Genomic DNA, 15,976 nt, shown 5'->3' with positions numbered 1-15,976 from the left:
TTAATTGTTGTGTGTGTGTTTGATTGTGAATAAATGTATGTCTATGTCTATGTCTATGTCTATGTCTATGTCTATGTCATTAGCATAAGTAATTAGGAATTTCTAAATCCCGCAATAATGGCCCTTAGGGATTCTCTTGCACGAGTCATTCTGTACCAACCGCTTCGAAAGGAGACAGCGACGTCACCATTGCATTGTAATGAAGCAGATCTATAAGAGATTGAAACAATTATTATTTCTCAGACAGTTTTAACCACAAAACCTTTGGCTTATTGCAGATAATTAAAATAGGTATAGAGACACTACTATAATGATAATATGTATATTTCAGATGAACCCGAAAACATAACAGTGACACCGAAGGTCGTTTCCGTTATTGAGAACGAAATTCCGGCCAAAGTCGTGTGCTCAGCTAAGTAAGATTTATTCATATTTATTCTGTACTAGCGGTCCGCCCCGGCTGCGACCCTGTTGCAGATAGAGTGAAAGAATTTTTGAAATCGCAGTAGTTCCTGATATTAGCGCGTTCAAGCAAAAAAGGTAGTAGTATAGTAACGAAGGCTTTAATAGCGTTTGTTTTATCGTCTAATCAATAATATACAGTGAAAAACTAAATACTCAACCAAATTTTCTCACTTGTCGCACTCAGAGTATACGTAGGGAAATTATTGAAACCTGACGATGTTTATCAGAATTATTATGTAACTAGCTGCGCCCCGCGGTTTCACCCGCGTAAGTCCGTATCCCGTAGGAATATCGGGATAAAAAGTTGCCTATATGTTATTCCAGTTGTCCAGCTATCTATGTACCAAATTTCATTGCAATCGGTTCAGTAGTTTTTGCGTGAAAGAGCAACAAACACACACACATCCTTACAAACTTTCGCATTTATAATATTATAGTAGGATTAGTAGGATAGGATAATATATTATATTATTATCCAGATTATGATTTGATAAGTATAAAAAGTTTATGATAATAATAATAAGCAGTAATTCAAAATCGAGTCTCAAGCAGTTACTTACATACAAACATACAGGTGAAGCTAATGAAAGCTTATTAAGACATAGATAATAACAAAATTAATTTCGAAATTCCATCTTTCCAGAGGTTTCCCAATGCCTAGCTACTCGTGGCGCAGAGAACAGCCCAGTAAGAGTTCAGCGAAGGACCATTCGAACCAATCTCTTATCCTCTCTTCTTCAAACACTCTCCTCTTGGGCCCCGTCGCGCGAAGAGACGCGGGGAACTACGTGTGCGAGGCGTATAACAGGCATGGAGCTGTTAATACCACCGTGCTTTTGGATGTTATGTGTGAGTATTGAGAAATAAAAATAAATGAGTAAACATTATACTCAATTAAATCATAATTTTTTTCAATTTCATACATGAAACGTATAAGAGTATAATATGTATGTGATAATCAATATAGAGCTGATAATACCTACCTGTGATATGGGTAAAGAAATCGATTCAACCGTTTTCATTCAGTATATTTCGTTTGTTTTCATAGTGACCCAAGAGTTGAATTGAGAATTTCAAGATATGTTTAAATATATATTTGAATTTGAAGTTTTAGCATAACTTTATATAGTGACTCAAGATTTAAATTTTGAATTTAAACTCCCTTTGAATACAGATCCAGGTTAGAATTTTAAGACCTGTTTCAATATTTTTTGAGTGGTGAAGTTTATCGATACATTTTATTTTTCAGATATTCCCGAGTGCGGCATTAAACAAACTGAAATAAATGGCAATCAAGTACTAGTGTGCACTGCGTATGCTAACCCTAGCGAGGTATGTATTATAACACATATAACGTATTTTATTGTTATTATTGCGTTAAGATATTATAGTGGAAAATGAAATCAAATGTTTATATTGTTTGTTATTATTTGATGATGATGATGGTAATTTCCCTAAATATTTATCACTAGCCGTCCACCCTGGCTTCACCTGTGCTAATCTTTTTTTTTGTTTTTTTTAAATCAGTCTAGTAGTACCTAAGATTAGCGCGTTCAAGCAAACTCTTAGTTTTTTACTATTAATATAAATACGCATACATTTCCGATAATGATTATGGTAATGACGTTTATAATGATAATTATTATGATGATAATGACCGCCTCCTTGGTACAGTGGTTAACGCGTGAGCGTAGAACCGAGGGGTCCTGGGTTCGATTCCCGGTGGGGACGCACAAAAAAAAATGTCTCGGTCTGGCAGGACACATAAGGCTTGATCACCTACTTGTCCCTAAAGAAAATCGATCAGTGAAACAGATGTATATCATCTGCCCCATACCCCACTAGGGGACACGGGACTTCACTATGACTATATGATGATAATCATGACGTTAATGATGATAATTATGACAACAATGATGACGTCAATGATGATGATGATGATGATGATGTCTATGATGATGATGATGACATCAATGATGATGATGACGTCGATAATGATGATGATGACGTCTATGATGATGTTGACGTCAATTATTATGATGATGATGATGATGACGTCAATGATGATGATGATTGTGATGACGTCAATGATGATAATTATGGTGTTAATGAAGATGATTTCCAGGTCACCTTCACCTGGAAGCTGAAAAACGACAACGACACACTGACAGACGAGAAAATCTGGTCCGAAGGTGTTCAGAGTTACCTCCGGCTGAGCGACGGCGTGGACGTGTACCGCACCTACCTGTGCCTGGCCCGCAACAGCGTGGGCGTGTCTCGGCCTTGCGAGCGCGACGTCATGGGTCAGTGTCTATATTTCTAGAGTCTACATTTATTTGGTGCTTAGGTTTTTTGGGGCCTGCTTTTGTTTTTGTGCTCTGGATTTTCAAGATTTTTGTTTTTTTCTTTTTGCTAAAATGATGATCAAATAAAAATCTAAATTTTTTTATTTGCGACTAGGTAATAGGAATCTTAATTGGGGGTATAAATTTAAACTTTGATTTGATACTTAAAAACTTTTTAGTGGGTTTGTATAAACATAGACGTAAATACTAAACAACTCGGTCTCAATTCAGCGCAATACGCAGGGGCGGGACTTAGGCGTTTGGTTCTCTTCTGATCTGAGGTTTCGTGAACATATAATACAAACATGTAAAACAGCATACAGACACCTTGGATTTGTTTTAAGACAGGCTAAAGAGTTTACCAACATTACTACACTTAAAGTCCTATATAACGCGTTAGTAAGAAGTCGTTTGGAACATAATGCAGCAATTTGGGCTCCATATGAGGACAAATACAATTTAATGTTAGAACGGATACAGAATAAATTCATGAGACATTTATATTTCAAAATTTATGGGGTATATCCTTTTTATCCACTGATGTATCCTACCTTATTTGTATTGGGTATGGTGGGGTACAACCAATTAAGTGTACGTCGGGATTTTTCGCTTGCCGTTTATATTATAAGTCTTTTGCGTGGTAAGAAACAGAACTCAAGACTGCTGGAATGTCTGAGTTTTTATATTCCAAACCGAATCGCATGGAGGCGGCACCGCTCGCCACTGCTGCTGATACCCACAGCACGGACTAACCTCCTTGCCAAAGCACCCATGGTACGAGCAATCCGCATTGTTAATGAAGCGCACGAAAGAACTGACCTATTTCATTGTCCCGCGAGTGAATTCGCAAGGGTGTTATTACATTTAAGCTGTTATAGTTAGGAAATATATTTAGTTAAGCATGTATCTAGTATAAAGGTTAGTTAAGTTTGTTGAAAAATTATTTTTTTTTTTGTTTTTTTGTATCACTGTCGCATTGGGCTTGTCTGTTATGGCAAGTGATTTTTTATAAATAAATAAATAAATAAAACTTTATATTTATAAAGGTTCTCGACAACGAAACATAGAAAAGAACAATTTATATGTTGTGTATAAATAATGAATCATATGAAATATATATTTTGAAAATTAGGACTTCCAATTGTTATTTGTATTGCTATCATTTTAAAAATGATTTCTTCAGAAATAATAATTAAACGCAATGTTATCAAATTAATTATAATATTATTTCATGTGAAAATCATGTTTACTCTTGTGACATAATTAAAATACACCTTGTCGTTTGCAGCCAACTTGGAAAGTTATAGTAAGTATGTTACATGACAAAAACTATGTTTGAATTTGTAATAATTAAATTGTTTATATAAATGGTGTGTACTGCGCCTCTATTTTAATCTGCCCCCTTCACTTATCTTAAATTATTAATTCGTTCGTTCGTTTGTGTTCAAATTTTGAAACGTTCGCTTCAAAGATTTTTTCTTATGACTTTTGCATTCTCAACCAATGTCAATGAAAATATAAATAAGCTATGTCTTTGCTAAGAAAAGTACATGTCAGATTTTAAATAGATATAAATGGATAAATGGAAGCATAATATGAAGTTAATTGATTTATATTTATAGAATTCCTGAACCAGCCTTATAATTTTTAAATGTCACAGATATTTTTAAGTATTAATATCAATTACAGCCCGAGAGTGATTAAAAATAAAATAACCAATATACTAACCCTATGCTCGCGGTCATAATATCGACAGCTCTTAGGTATTTTATATCCACTCTCGGATTATAAACTAATCGTTTACCAAATTTACTTTGCTTTGATATTTACATTTATAATAAATAAAAGGGATTTCTATAAAATATTTCAGGTACCAAAGTATGGTGGCGCGACCGACAGAAACTTCTGCTGATCGGCGGCATCGCGCTCGCTGTTCTCATCATAACAATCGTACTGTGCATATTAATTATCTGCATTTGTAGGAGAATGCGCGCCAAATCCAAGTGTAAGTTTCTTTTTTATAAAAAAAGAGTTTTTCGTTTTTTTTTCAGTTTTTCAGGTTGTGAGACTCGAGTGTTTAAAATAGTTTTTATATGTTAATTTAAAAGTGCTTTATTTTTGTGTTTAAAATATCATTTTTTGGATAGTTTTTATGCTTGAGTGTTGTAAAATTGATGTTAATTATTAATTTATATGGTCGTGTAATGCAACTAATACAATTTGGATGTTTTTTGTTCTGAAATTAATAATTGACTTGTTTTAGGCTAAATTAATGGCAAAATTTTACTAAGATTGTGTCTTTTTAGCAAGTACCTAATAAATCTAATTTGAATGTAATTTCATTAATTTTACTAATTTATTTTTTATTCTTTTGTTTTTTCCCGGATGCCGCCTACTAATAAAAAATTCGGACTTTACTAATATTTAGACAATAATCCAGTTGAACTTGAAGAGCGCGAAAAGTAAGTTTTTTTTAAGAAATATTTAGTTATTTCCTTTTAATAATGTATTATTGAGAAATTAATATAATATTGTATTGAATCCCTTATTTAGTATTATTATCTCGTGAAGGGCGGATGATGATGAGTTTAATAATTATTTATATCTTTATATTTATAAATATTATCCACTATTTAACTACGAAACCACCAAGCTTTTTTTTCATAAAATTCGTTTTAAATCCAAGAAAATGTATTTTATCTTTATTTATGATTAACAATAAATTATAAATTAATCAATTAAATTACAAATTTAAATGAAAAAATGATTTTTATAGAAAAAAAGTCCCCAAGTTTTACACGCACTGTTCCGGTTACCGCAGAATCTTATATCTTATTTAGAGTCTAAATCTATCTCTGTATCAAATTTTGTTTAAATCGATTATGTGGTTTACTCGCGAAGAAGAGACAGACAGACAGACAGAATTACTTTGCCCTTTATAATAAAAGTAGGAATCCAATTTTATTCAAGATATCATTAATCAATATATATCAATAAAAATAAAGAGCTTTTTACAAACTAAAATGAACAACATCATCATCTTAACTTCAAAACCCAGTAGGTATATAAATAACCCATACTTATGTATTATGTATAACCCCATATCTATTTTTAATTAAAAAATTTCAGCCACGCCTTTGGTCCGAGCAGACTCTTGGCATACAATATCCATGCCTCACTCAAGATCTCCAATTATTGTGCCCTCAATTTGAGTTCAGGTCGTTTGAGTTTGGTTTGAGTGTGAATTGCTGTGCTTGGACCATTGGCTATTTAGATTTAAGGATTTAAGTAGAACCTTAACGCATGATCCTGAGGTCCCTTTATATCTAGATAATATACACTACTATGACACTAATAAGTATACATTTCAATAATATTAATGTAAAAAAGGTTTTGTATGTCTGTTACTGGTAAACTATAAAAGAACATGGCTGACTTGAAAATTCTATCACAAGCAAAAAACTCCGTTATTCCTTACGGATATAGGCTAGATTCTAAAGACAAAAAACTTCGTTTGTCCTTAGGGATAAAGGCTAAAGTCGGAATTATTTATAATATTTAATAGAATTCAGTATTCAACACATGACAAACCTAGCACATTCTGATCTTTATAATGTTTGTTTGAAATAAACGTCAAATTTCTATCTCATAAGGGTAATATATTAGAGATAGAAGTATAATTCTGGAAACTTTATAATGAAAAGTCAAAAAGTCAAGTAAGTCATCTTTGCTAGTCAGGATACAAATACACTTAACACACGTAAATTATTTGACACTAGCGTAGCACGAAGTAACTTCTCCTTACTTTACCGTCAGTAGAGCCCTAACTCGACATAATACACAATAATATACCGAATAATTACATAATTTCTTCCCCTACTCAGGTTCCTAACCGCACTAACACCAGACGTCCTAAGACTGACTACCATTAACAACTCAGGTATACTAACAGTAAAATTGGAGAATGCTTTCCATTTTCTAATATTAAGCCAGTGTGTTCTGTAGTTTTAATTCTAGATGACTGAATTCTAATTATTTTTGCATGGGATTGAAAGCATTCTTCTGCGTTTTTTATTGTCTCGTATTTATGTAATTATGTTCTTATATCGTTATGTTATTTATTAATATCATATCATTTTCAACTAACATGTCTTACTGTCTCACACTATTTATGTTTGTTTTTATTTAAATACATCTTTATTTTATGTGTACATTTAATTTTCTCAACCACATTCTCATGGCATGAGGCTAACATTGTTTTGTTTTTTTTGACTAGTCCGGATGGTAGCTGTTTAAACGAAGTTTCGATAGCTCAATCGATAATATCCCAAGCTTTGCCCGCTTTATCGCCTAGACTGAGTCTATCGTTAAGCCCTAAAACGTCGGATAGAACTAGACTAGTAGATTCACAGAGCTCACACTTAGAGATGAACAAATTTCAAGATAGAACCACTAATAGCCTACAAGCAAGCTTGACACAATTAGAAGCAACGATAAACGCAAATAGAAATAGAACTGAAGCTAATAATGAAGAAGCACAACTTGTAAATAAAAATGATAGCGATAAAGCCGAAAATGTCATTACGCCAAACAAGTGGCCGGCGAAACCTGGAGTTTTAGTGCATGTCAATTCAAATCACACGTTGAGTCCTAAAAACCCAGCTAGACTTCAGAGACAGCACGTCACAGAAAACATAGCGAATGAAGAAAGTAATTTAGGGTTGTTGGAAAGAAACAGAATCGAAGAGGACAAGAAAACGGAATATTCAAAGAAAAATGGGAAACCGAAGAATTCGCAAAATTTCGTGTCTGGAATCATGAAGAATTTTAGAAGGAAAAGCGATTCTTCAGATGACGAAAGCGGGAAGTATAAGAAAATTAATAAGACTAACAAGAGAGCTATGTCGCTAATGAGCTTGAATAAAAACTATGGGCCAAAGAGAATACGATTGCTGTTTCAGAGTGAAACGCCCAATGTAATAGTTACAGAAGGAGGTAGTTATTTCAATGTGTCTATACGAAACTCCACAGTTATTTCTTTCACGTAATTCTATTCTAATTTATCATCATAACATATTCACTGACACGAAACAGTTTTTTGCACTCTCTCTGCATGTTGCACCAGCTTTTTAATGCCTAGAACTTAATATAAAAATGTCTTAAACCTAGACTCCTAAAAGTATCTACTAGATTTTTAGATCATCATGATTATAATAATATATTTTCCTCAACATCATGATGATTCGAGTTTTATACCCTCAAAAGGATTTTTAGACAGAAATACTTTTATACTAAGTTGTAGCGCACGGTTTTGCTTGAATTTTCTGTGGCATTTTGTTTTATTAATTGCATGTTTTAGTTGTGTCGTTCAAAAGGCCTGAGAGAATGTGTGTAAGCGCTAGAGCGGAACCGAACAAAGTTCAGAAAAATACGAGAAAACGGAAAAAGCCAGGTGACAGTAAGTTTGCACGATTTTAACTTTAATAGAGCGTTAAATGTGGGATTCTCCTACATTCGTATATTTAAAGTTTGTTATTTATTTTATATTTTAACGTTTAGTTTATTTGTAAACTGCCAAATCTTATTATATCTGTAAGTTGTTAGATATATTTGGATGATATCATTGCTAATTGTGTATAGAAAATTAAATCATTTATTAGATAAAATTTTTCCTTAATTTAACTCAATAATTTTTACGTGACATTTCCCGTGATAATATGCTTAATGTTTCATAATTTTAGAGATAATGTATTATCTGGAATCAATAAATAATAAAGAATAATATTCAGTTGGTTATAGGAAAATATAGGTGCACTACGCGAAGGCCTTCAGATATTCAAATGTTAATATTGGAATCTCTGAAGAAGCTGCACCTTTTTAATCAACTCTCAAACAAATATTTGACTGAGTGCTCATGACTCCACTGCAAAGATTGTCAGTAAAACATTGTATGCCCATACTAACTTATTGGTATTATCAAGTATGGGAAATAGGCATGGAGTTAAGTAACTGAACTAGGATGTAGGATACAATCAACCATTTCAACTTTGAATTATTGAAAATATTATTTTTGCATTTTGTATGCCATAATCGAGCAAGTGAGCTGGTGTTTCGCACGATGCGAACACCACCGCCCATACACACAGTAGCATGCTACTATTTCACGCCGGATTTTTATGCAAATGTGGTACTTACCCGGTGCGAGCTGGCCCAATTCGTGCCGAAGCGTGCTCGACTCCCACAAAAGCTTATTGTTTAACCCTCAATACGTAAAATACCTCTAATACATGATCATCCACAGGCCCAGCTACGAATGGCATAGATAATGCAGCAAACGGCAGCCTCGGAGCGGACAATCCAGGCCTCTACGAGAACCTGCCGTTCCACGGCCTTCAGCAACCTCCCAACAAGGTACATTTAAAGAAGAATCATTTAAATGTGTTTGTGCTAAAAGCGATTTATTTGTATATATACGTATCATGGTATATTATGTTCCTCCCACCTTGCCAAAATGTATTCTAAATATTGAATATTATTTTAATGCTACGGTCAAAACATACTGCCTCTGTTCAGATTTTCTGTTCATTCGTAAAATCAATCCGTATTAAATTAATGGACAAATAAACTAAGTATCCCGGGATAGAAATAAATCGCTTTTTAAGTCCCCTTTTCCTCTTTTTATCGCAATCAACACTAATTAACTGAATGTATAATATAATATAATGCATCGCTTGATAAAAAAAATATTTATAATATCATTATTTTTTAACTACATATCATAGTAATCAAGGTGTAAGAAGGAACTTTTGTCCTTTTGCAAAGGTAGATAAAGAAGTAATAACAATCGTAAAACAATATAAATATAACTAAAATGTGACATTAAAGTTCTTTTTTTTACCTTTTCCATAAAGCCATTTTGAGCCGAGCATGGTTTTTTTTTATTTCATTTAAACCCTGTGTTCGCTTGATGTATTAATTTGCATTTGTTTTCTTTTCATGTCATTTTGCTTAGCCAGTACAAGCTATACAGCCTAGGGTTATCGAACCAAAAAAGGGCACGAGCGTTGAAACGTTGCAAAAACAATTAAAGACGAATCCCTCATTCGCGCCGAGGGTAGTGTGTCCACCCTTCGTGCAAAACGCGGGCAACTATCCAATAAGCCCTCCACAATATTCGACATATGGAATGCCAGTGCTATCACCTATACAGCAGCTGTTTCCTCTACAACGCACTGTTTTGGTCAACCCATATTTACCGCCGATGCCAAGCTCTTATCTCAAACAATTCCCAACTATAGATGAAGAAAGCAACGACGGGGATACAAGGAAATTCAGTTCATTAAACACAAGAAACGTCAAAGCGAAACCACCAAAATTCCAATCGATGAGAATCGTTAGAAAGCGGAATATAGAGAGGTTCTATCCGAATACAGAATATGGAGAGAACTTCAATGAAATCAATAACAACAAGAACGATAGCGAAGATGATAAAATCGATTCAGAAGATAATATTTACGAAAATTATCCTTCATTGCTGCAATTTAAATCTGATATAAGTGGTGTGGAGAAGTTTGAGAACCTCACAGATTCCATCCAAGTGTATGAAGAAAGTATAGACCAGAACAATGAAATGAATGCATCCGTAACATCCTTAAACAGACCAGTTCCCGCTCCTCGAACGAAAAAAACTCCCCTATCATCCCCTTTGAAGACTGATCACGTGTACGTTAATTTATCAATGCCATTAATTAATACGACTTCATTGCGATCAATAGATACAATTGATGCTCCCATGAGATGCACGAAATCTGAAGAAAATATATCAAAGTTCAGTACACTCGCAATGAAAATAGATGATTATGGTGATAAAGGTGGTGATAGTTCCGATGAAGATGATAAAACGAACGATACCTTAGATATAAATAAACCCAACATAGTCGGCGCTACACCGAAGCGAACCTTAACAACTTTACCGTCAACGTCGTTAGTCAAATCTGTAGTCAATCAATTAAACGACCAAAACATGAACAAAGTCGCCCTACCAAAAAAACAAGTGATAGCACCAAAACCATTACAAATACCAAAACTAACAGAGAAACCCGTGCCAAAGAGAACATTAAAGCGCAGTAGTTCAGTAACGAGTAGCGTAAATAGTAGCGAAGTAGACCAGGTATAGCTTTTGATACTCATCACTCATTCGTATGTGTGTTCGTGTGACTAACATAACCGTTCTCCATTTCAGAACACTAACCTCCAACACCAATACCTCCAAAAGCGGAATCATTTCCCTAACATTAGCAAAGGGAAGAGCAGGAAAAACTTCCAAATACCGCTGCAGAAACACCACAGTTTCTGCTACTTCCAACCGATTAGAGTAGACAAACGCATCCCAGTAGACCAGGAGAGGTCGTACAATAACACGATAGGCCCCATGATATACCAACCGACAGACGCACAGTACTACACCAAAACACTGAACAGATCTAGAGAAAAGAACAGTCAGAAGTTGAATCGCTTGAAAAAATCGGAAAGCCTGCGGGAGAAACTGTCCTGCGTAGGCGTGTACGACAATTACGAGAAACCCGACTATCCCGAACCGGAATTTAACGATTCGGAGAGAAAGTCCTACTTGCATTTACTCAAAGGCAATTACATATCAAATTCGTCGCGCCACATAGAGACGGATCCGTGCAACACTAATCTTAGAGATGACAAACCTAAACATAAGAAATTAGTGTACGCAGATTTAGCGCTAGGTAATCATAATTTAAAATTTAAAAATACAGTCAATTCCAATAGACATTTGTACGATACGTATACTATAGGTAGCGAAGGTAGTAAAGATAGTAGTGGGGTTAAGAGTAATGTAGGCAGTAGTCAGCGGAAGCCGCAACCGAGAAGCGAATACGCGACCCTTAAGTTTAACGAAATAGATGTTTAAGGTGAGTGGGTTTTACTAACACTATCTTTATTTAATACTATTTGTGTTTTGTGATATACATTTTAAAATTTTTATAATTTTTTTACTTTATAAACTTATGGTCTAAATGTCATTTATTCGTATTTGATTTTTTTTTTCAATTATAATTCTAAATATCAAGGACAAATTATCATAAACAGTGACAATTCATTTATAAGAAGCTAAATTTAAAGTAGGTTGAAAAACACACCCGGCGGGTAAGAGTAAGATAGAATATAATAGATCAGTAATGTGCGAGCGAGATGAACACCATCTATAATCACACCTTAATATTTTTTATAAAGATATCAAAAACAGAACCACTAGAGCCGCGTAGCGTTCATTAACAAATATCTCATCTTTTAATTTGAATGCATTGCGTTTCTTTTAAAATGGCAAACAGGCATGGACTATGTGTTGTGACGTTTATTTTCTTTTCTAGGGCCGCTTAGCTAAGAGTGACACGTACATTTTTTAAAAAAAGGTAATCTTTTTTCAATCATTCCTTAACTCGCTTCTATTGAGCTTAAATGAATTTTGCTATTTCTATACTAACATATATGCTTCTTTGATGACGTATTTTCTTATAGTTATAATTGACCTAAAAAGTTTTTACTAAATTTATTTTAACGTTTACGTCATAAATTTTTTAATTAACTTTAATTGTAATGTAATCTAAATTATACTCGAAATCTATTGTATTGTAAATGTATCGGTCTATGATACATAAAATGTATGAATTGTTATAATTAATTAGCTTAGCTTTTATATTTAACATTCGTGGCTCTAGTGAGGAAATATAATTTGATACTGCAAATAATTGTTAAAAACGTTAATATGAATGAATTTCTACTCTCTTATTATGTGCTAAATATTTAATCGATAAAAACTACAAGCCAACTATGATTATTTTCACATATAAGCCTATATGTATTTACAACGTATATTTTCCACAAAACAACATATATTACGCAAGCTTTGCGTAACGTATCCAACAGTGATTCCGTAAATCTGATAGATAAAATATCTGTTAGATATAATTACATGTTTGATGCTGACAATGACTTTATCAGGAAGTCGTGAACTTTATGCTAGGATATTTTTATAATATCTACTTATTTATATTTATTGGTACACTAATTGAAAATGATTATATCCACAGCCATTCAGGCCCGAAGACCAATTTATATACGCTGATGCCGATATGAAAGACTATGGGCCTATAAACTACAAAGCGGCCTCCATATACGCTCAGATGAAGAAAGTCAAGGATCAACAGAAAATGCAGGAAATATACGAGAAACAGAATCCGGACGATGATATGCTTTGATTCTTTTTTATGATTTTTTTTTTACATTTTTTCTGTTATTCTTTGATTTTATTTTTATGTTATCAATACATAACACGAAATCTCCTGGTTTATATAAAAACTGTATCGAATTATTAACTGTAATATATATTATCACGATTATTACAAGATAAATTACAAAATTTCGGTAACCGTCGCCTAAGATATGACCAACGTTTCAACGCAACCAAAGAAAATCTTGATGTTTGTACATTCAAAACTGTCTGTAGACAAAATGTATATAAATGTAGTTTTCATAAAATACTCTGCAATTAAATTAGGATAAATCACGAAATTAGAGAATTATTTATATTCATTATTGATTGCGATTATGATATTTTTATAACATGATTTCATTATACACATAATTCAAATGTTGAAAAACGCTTTATTAATATTTCTTTTTCAATTATTTTATTAAATTTATTTTATTACTTAAGGAGACTGCAAAGCGAATAATATAAAAAATAAACAACGAAAATATATATACCTGTGAGTGAATAATACAAAAATTCCCGGTGAACTAAATTATTATTTCTTACATAATGACTTATCTATTTCTTATATTAATTATTTCTTTATCTAAAGAAGAAGCCAGCGATTTTATGAAAGAATTGAAGGTTTTGTTTTATTTATTTATAAAAAGGTGAAATACGGTCTACTAGTAGCTACTGTTCACCACCGCTAAGGAACCATCACAAGAGCGCCAATGAAGGTGTTGCTAGTCTTCTAAAATTATGTTTATCGCTTCCCAGTCTCCAAAAGTGATAACGTATCACGACCTTTTTAAATTATGTTTAAACTATCGAAACAACTCTCCTTCTCTACCCTTTTTATAGTCATTTTCATGAAAAGGTCATAAAATTTGTAGTCACACTTCATCGAGAGAAAGTTTGCAGGTATCAGAGGCAACTTTAAGCGTGAATAATAAAAAAAATGTCCTAAGCCATTACGGCTGTCACAGAATATAATAATATGGGAATAATACTTGACTTTTGACATTTTTTTGTTCTCACAAATCTATATTTACAACTGTAATAACGTTAAATGCGTGAAGTTAATGTTTCAAGTAATTTAAAGAGGTCGCGATGCAAATTTTAATAAACCACTATTTTAGATCACAATTTCCGTCCAAGCGGGATTTTTAATCGTTATCCACCCAATTATTGTAAATTATTGTAATCGAACTGTAGAAAATATATTATAAGTAAATTGTTAGGATGCTGTGTATGTTTAATTTAGTCGCATTGTCTTTGTAAAAACATAAGTCGATAATGCCCAAGTTGAGGTAATTTTACAACTCTGTTCAGGTTATCCATCTGTTTATCACCAATAGCTTATATAAAGTGTTAAATAAGCTATCAGTGACGCTATTTGAAAGTCTCTCGCCCATTTCATATTTTCAGATTATTCCAAAAACTGGAAATTTTTAAACAAATTCTAAAATAACTATATTTTTTAATATCTTCAAGAATGATTTGCGTCACCATTAATATGAATTTCTATTAAAGTTATATGCATTTAAGAGCACCCAAAAAAGCACCAAATATTATTTTAAACATAATATAGTGCGACTAAATTAAATATCAGTATCTTTACGTTTAACTGTTATTAATTTAAAATTGTTCAACAAAATAACAATTTGTCGAACTAAATTATATTTAAATAACAGTGTACTTGTAAAATAACTCAATTAAATGTGTTATCAAATAACAATTGTTTGTAATATTGTATTGCAGTGAGTATACTTCGTAAAAGCACCGGAGCCGGATTAAAACATGGCTTATTCACATACAATAAACACATTCTCTTCATCAATGACTAGTTATTTTATATTATTGAGCATTCAAATTCGTTTAAATTCATTTCATTTACATGAATCTGAAATGGCTATATAAATTGTAAATCTTCTTATAATTATTGACTTATTGCATAAAAATATCTAGAAATGCTTTAAAACTGCACTAAATAATAATAACATAAATCGCTACATCACTTTTGAAATAAACCCTGTTTAAATCCAGTTAAAAGTGCGTACGAAGTATACTCCCTCAAGAAAACAACATGGCACTAGAAACTGTTATTTTTGTAGTTGTAAGGCCCATAGTGTGATCGGCATTTATTTTTTCCTCTAAGGAGTTTTAATTTGCTTTAATTTATTTCTTGGTTTTGATTAATAAAAATTTTGGTGAGGTACAATAAACTTTTCTTTTGTTATGATGATATTATTGTTTGTACTAAGTTTCTTCATTTATTCTACACTAGTAGCGTCCCGCGGTTTCGTATGCGAAGCTTTAATTTCGACTAAGTTAAGATTTTTGAGTTTATTCATCACAGCAAACATAAAAACAACTTCATAATACAGAAGCTCTTAATCTTCATTTACCCTTGTGTTTTTAATAAAGAAAACTTTTCTTGTACCATACCAAAGGTCATTGAAATATGAAACTAATGTCTAGTAAATATAAGTTTTAATGTACTAATGTAAATAATGAAATCTAAAAGTATCGCCGAGGTGTCGACTGTGTTTTTAGATTTGAATTCAGACATTTAAAACGGCACTACAGTGCTTAAATTAATATGAATAATGTGAAATAAATACTCGTTTAATTACCGTTTACTTTCAAATATTTGAACCAAAAATATTTAAAGTTTTAAATTAATTTATATTATATATTATAGTATTTGTAATTACGTTTTCCAGAAGCTTCTTTTTAACTGTCTCGTTATATTCTTAAATAAAATAATTATAACACAACTATGCTTTTAATAGCTAATTACATCAAAAGAAGTGATTTATATTTCACCTACTTAAATATTTTGTTGTATTTTTGCAAGTTGTGTAACAATTATTATTTA

The 15,976-nt window shown here is 32.5% G+C and overlaps 1 protein-coding gene across 7 annotated transcripts in view; it reads left to right on the top strand.

Annotated features, from left to right (window-relative positions):
• The window catches only part of LOC119835985 (hemicentin-2), a 320,995-nt gene extending 307,497 nt beyond the window's left edge, over positions 1-13,498 (top strand). The window contains exons 20-33 of one of the 7 annotated variants that reach the window (XM_038361125.1): positions 332-416; positions 1,109-1,314; positions 1,715-1,797; positions 2,591-2,768; positions 4,099-4,116; positions 4,681-4,815; positions 5,251-5,272; positions 7,087-7,805; positions 8,170-8,268; positions 9,112-9,221; positions 9,823-10,980; positions 11,053-11,752; positions 12,212-12,253; positions 12,932-13,028. In XM_038361125.1, coding sequence (XP_038217053.1) covers positions 332-416; positions 1,109-1,314; positions 1,715-1,797; positions 2,591-2,768; positions 4,099-4,116; positions 4,681-4,815; positions 5,251-5,272; positions 7,087-7,805; positions 8,170-8,268; positions 9,112-9,221; positions 9,823-10,980; positions 11,053-11,751 — 3,512 coding nt within the window. In that variant the 3' untranslated portion in view covers position 11,752; positions 12,212-12,253; positions 12,932-13,028. Of the gene's footprint in view, positions 1-331; positions 417-1,108; positions 1,315-1,714; positions 1,798-2,590; positions 2,769-4,098; positions 4,117-4,680; positions 4,816-5,238; positions 5,273-6,694; positions 6,751-7,086; positions 7,806-8,169; positions 8,269-9,111; positions 9,222-9,822; positions 10,981-11,052; positions 11,753-12,211; positions 12,254-12,931 lie in introns of all 7 variants that reach the window. The other 6 variants (XM_038361126.1, XM_038361127.1, XM_038361129.1 and 3 more) reach the window with 6 other exon arrangements.
• The last annotated feature ends 2,478 nt before the right edge of the window (positions 13,499-15,976 follow it).

Source organism: Zerene cesonia, chromosome 22 (assembly GCF_012273895.1).
Source record: "Zerene cesonia ecotype Mississippi chromosome 22, Zerene_cesonia_1.1, whole genome shotgun sequence".
NCBI classification, from domain to species: domain Eukaryota; kingdom Metazoa; phylum Arthropoda; class Insecta; order Lepidoptera; family Pieridae; genus Zerene; species Zerene cesonia.
The sequence above is the reverse complement of the archived record's forward strand: the minus strand, read 5'-3'. Positions and strand labels throughout refer to the sequence as shown.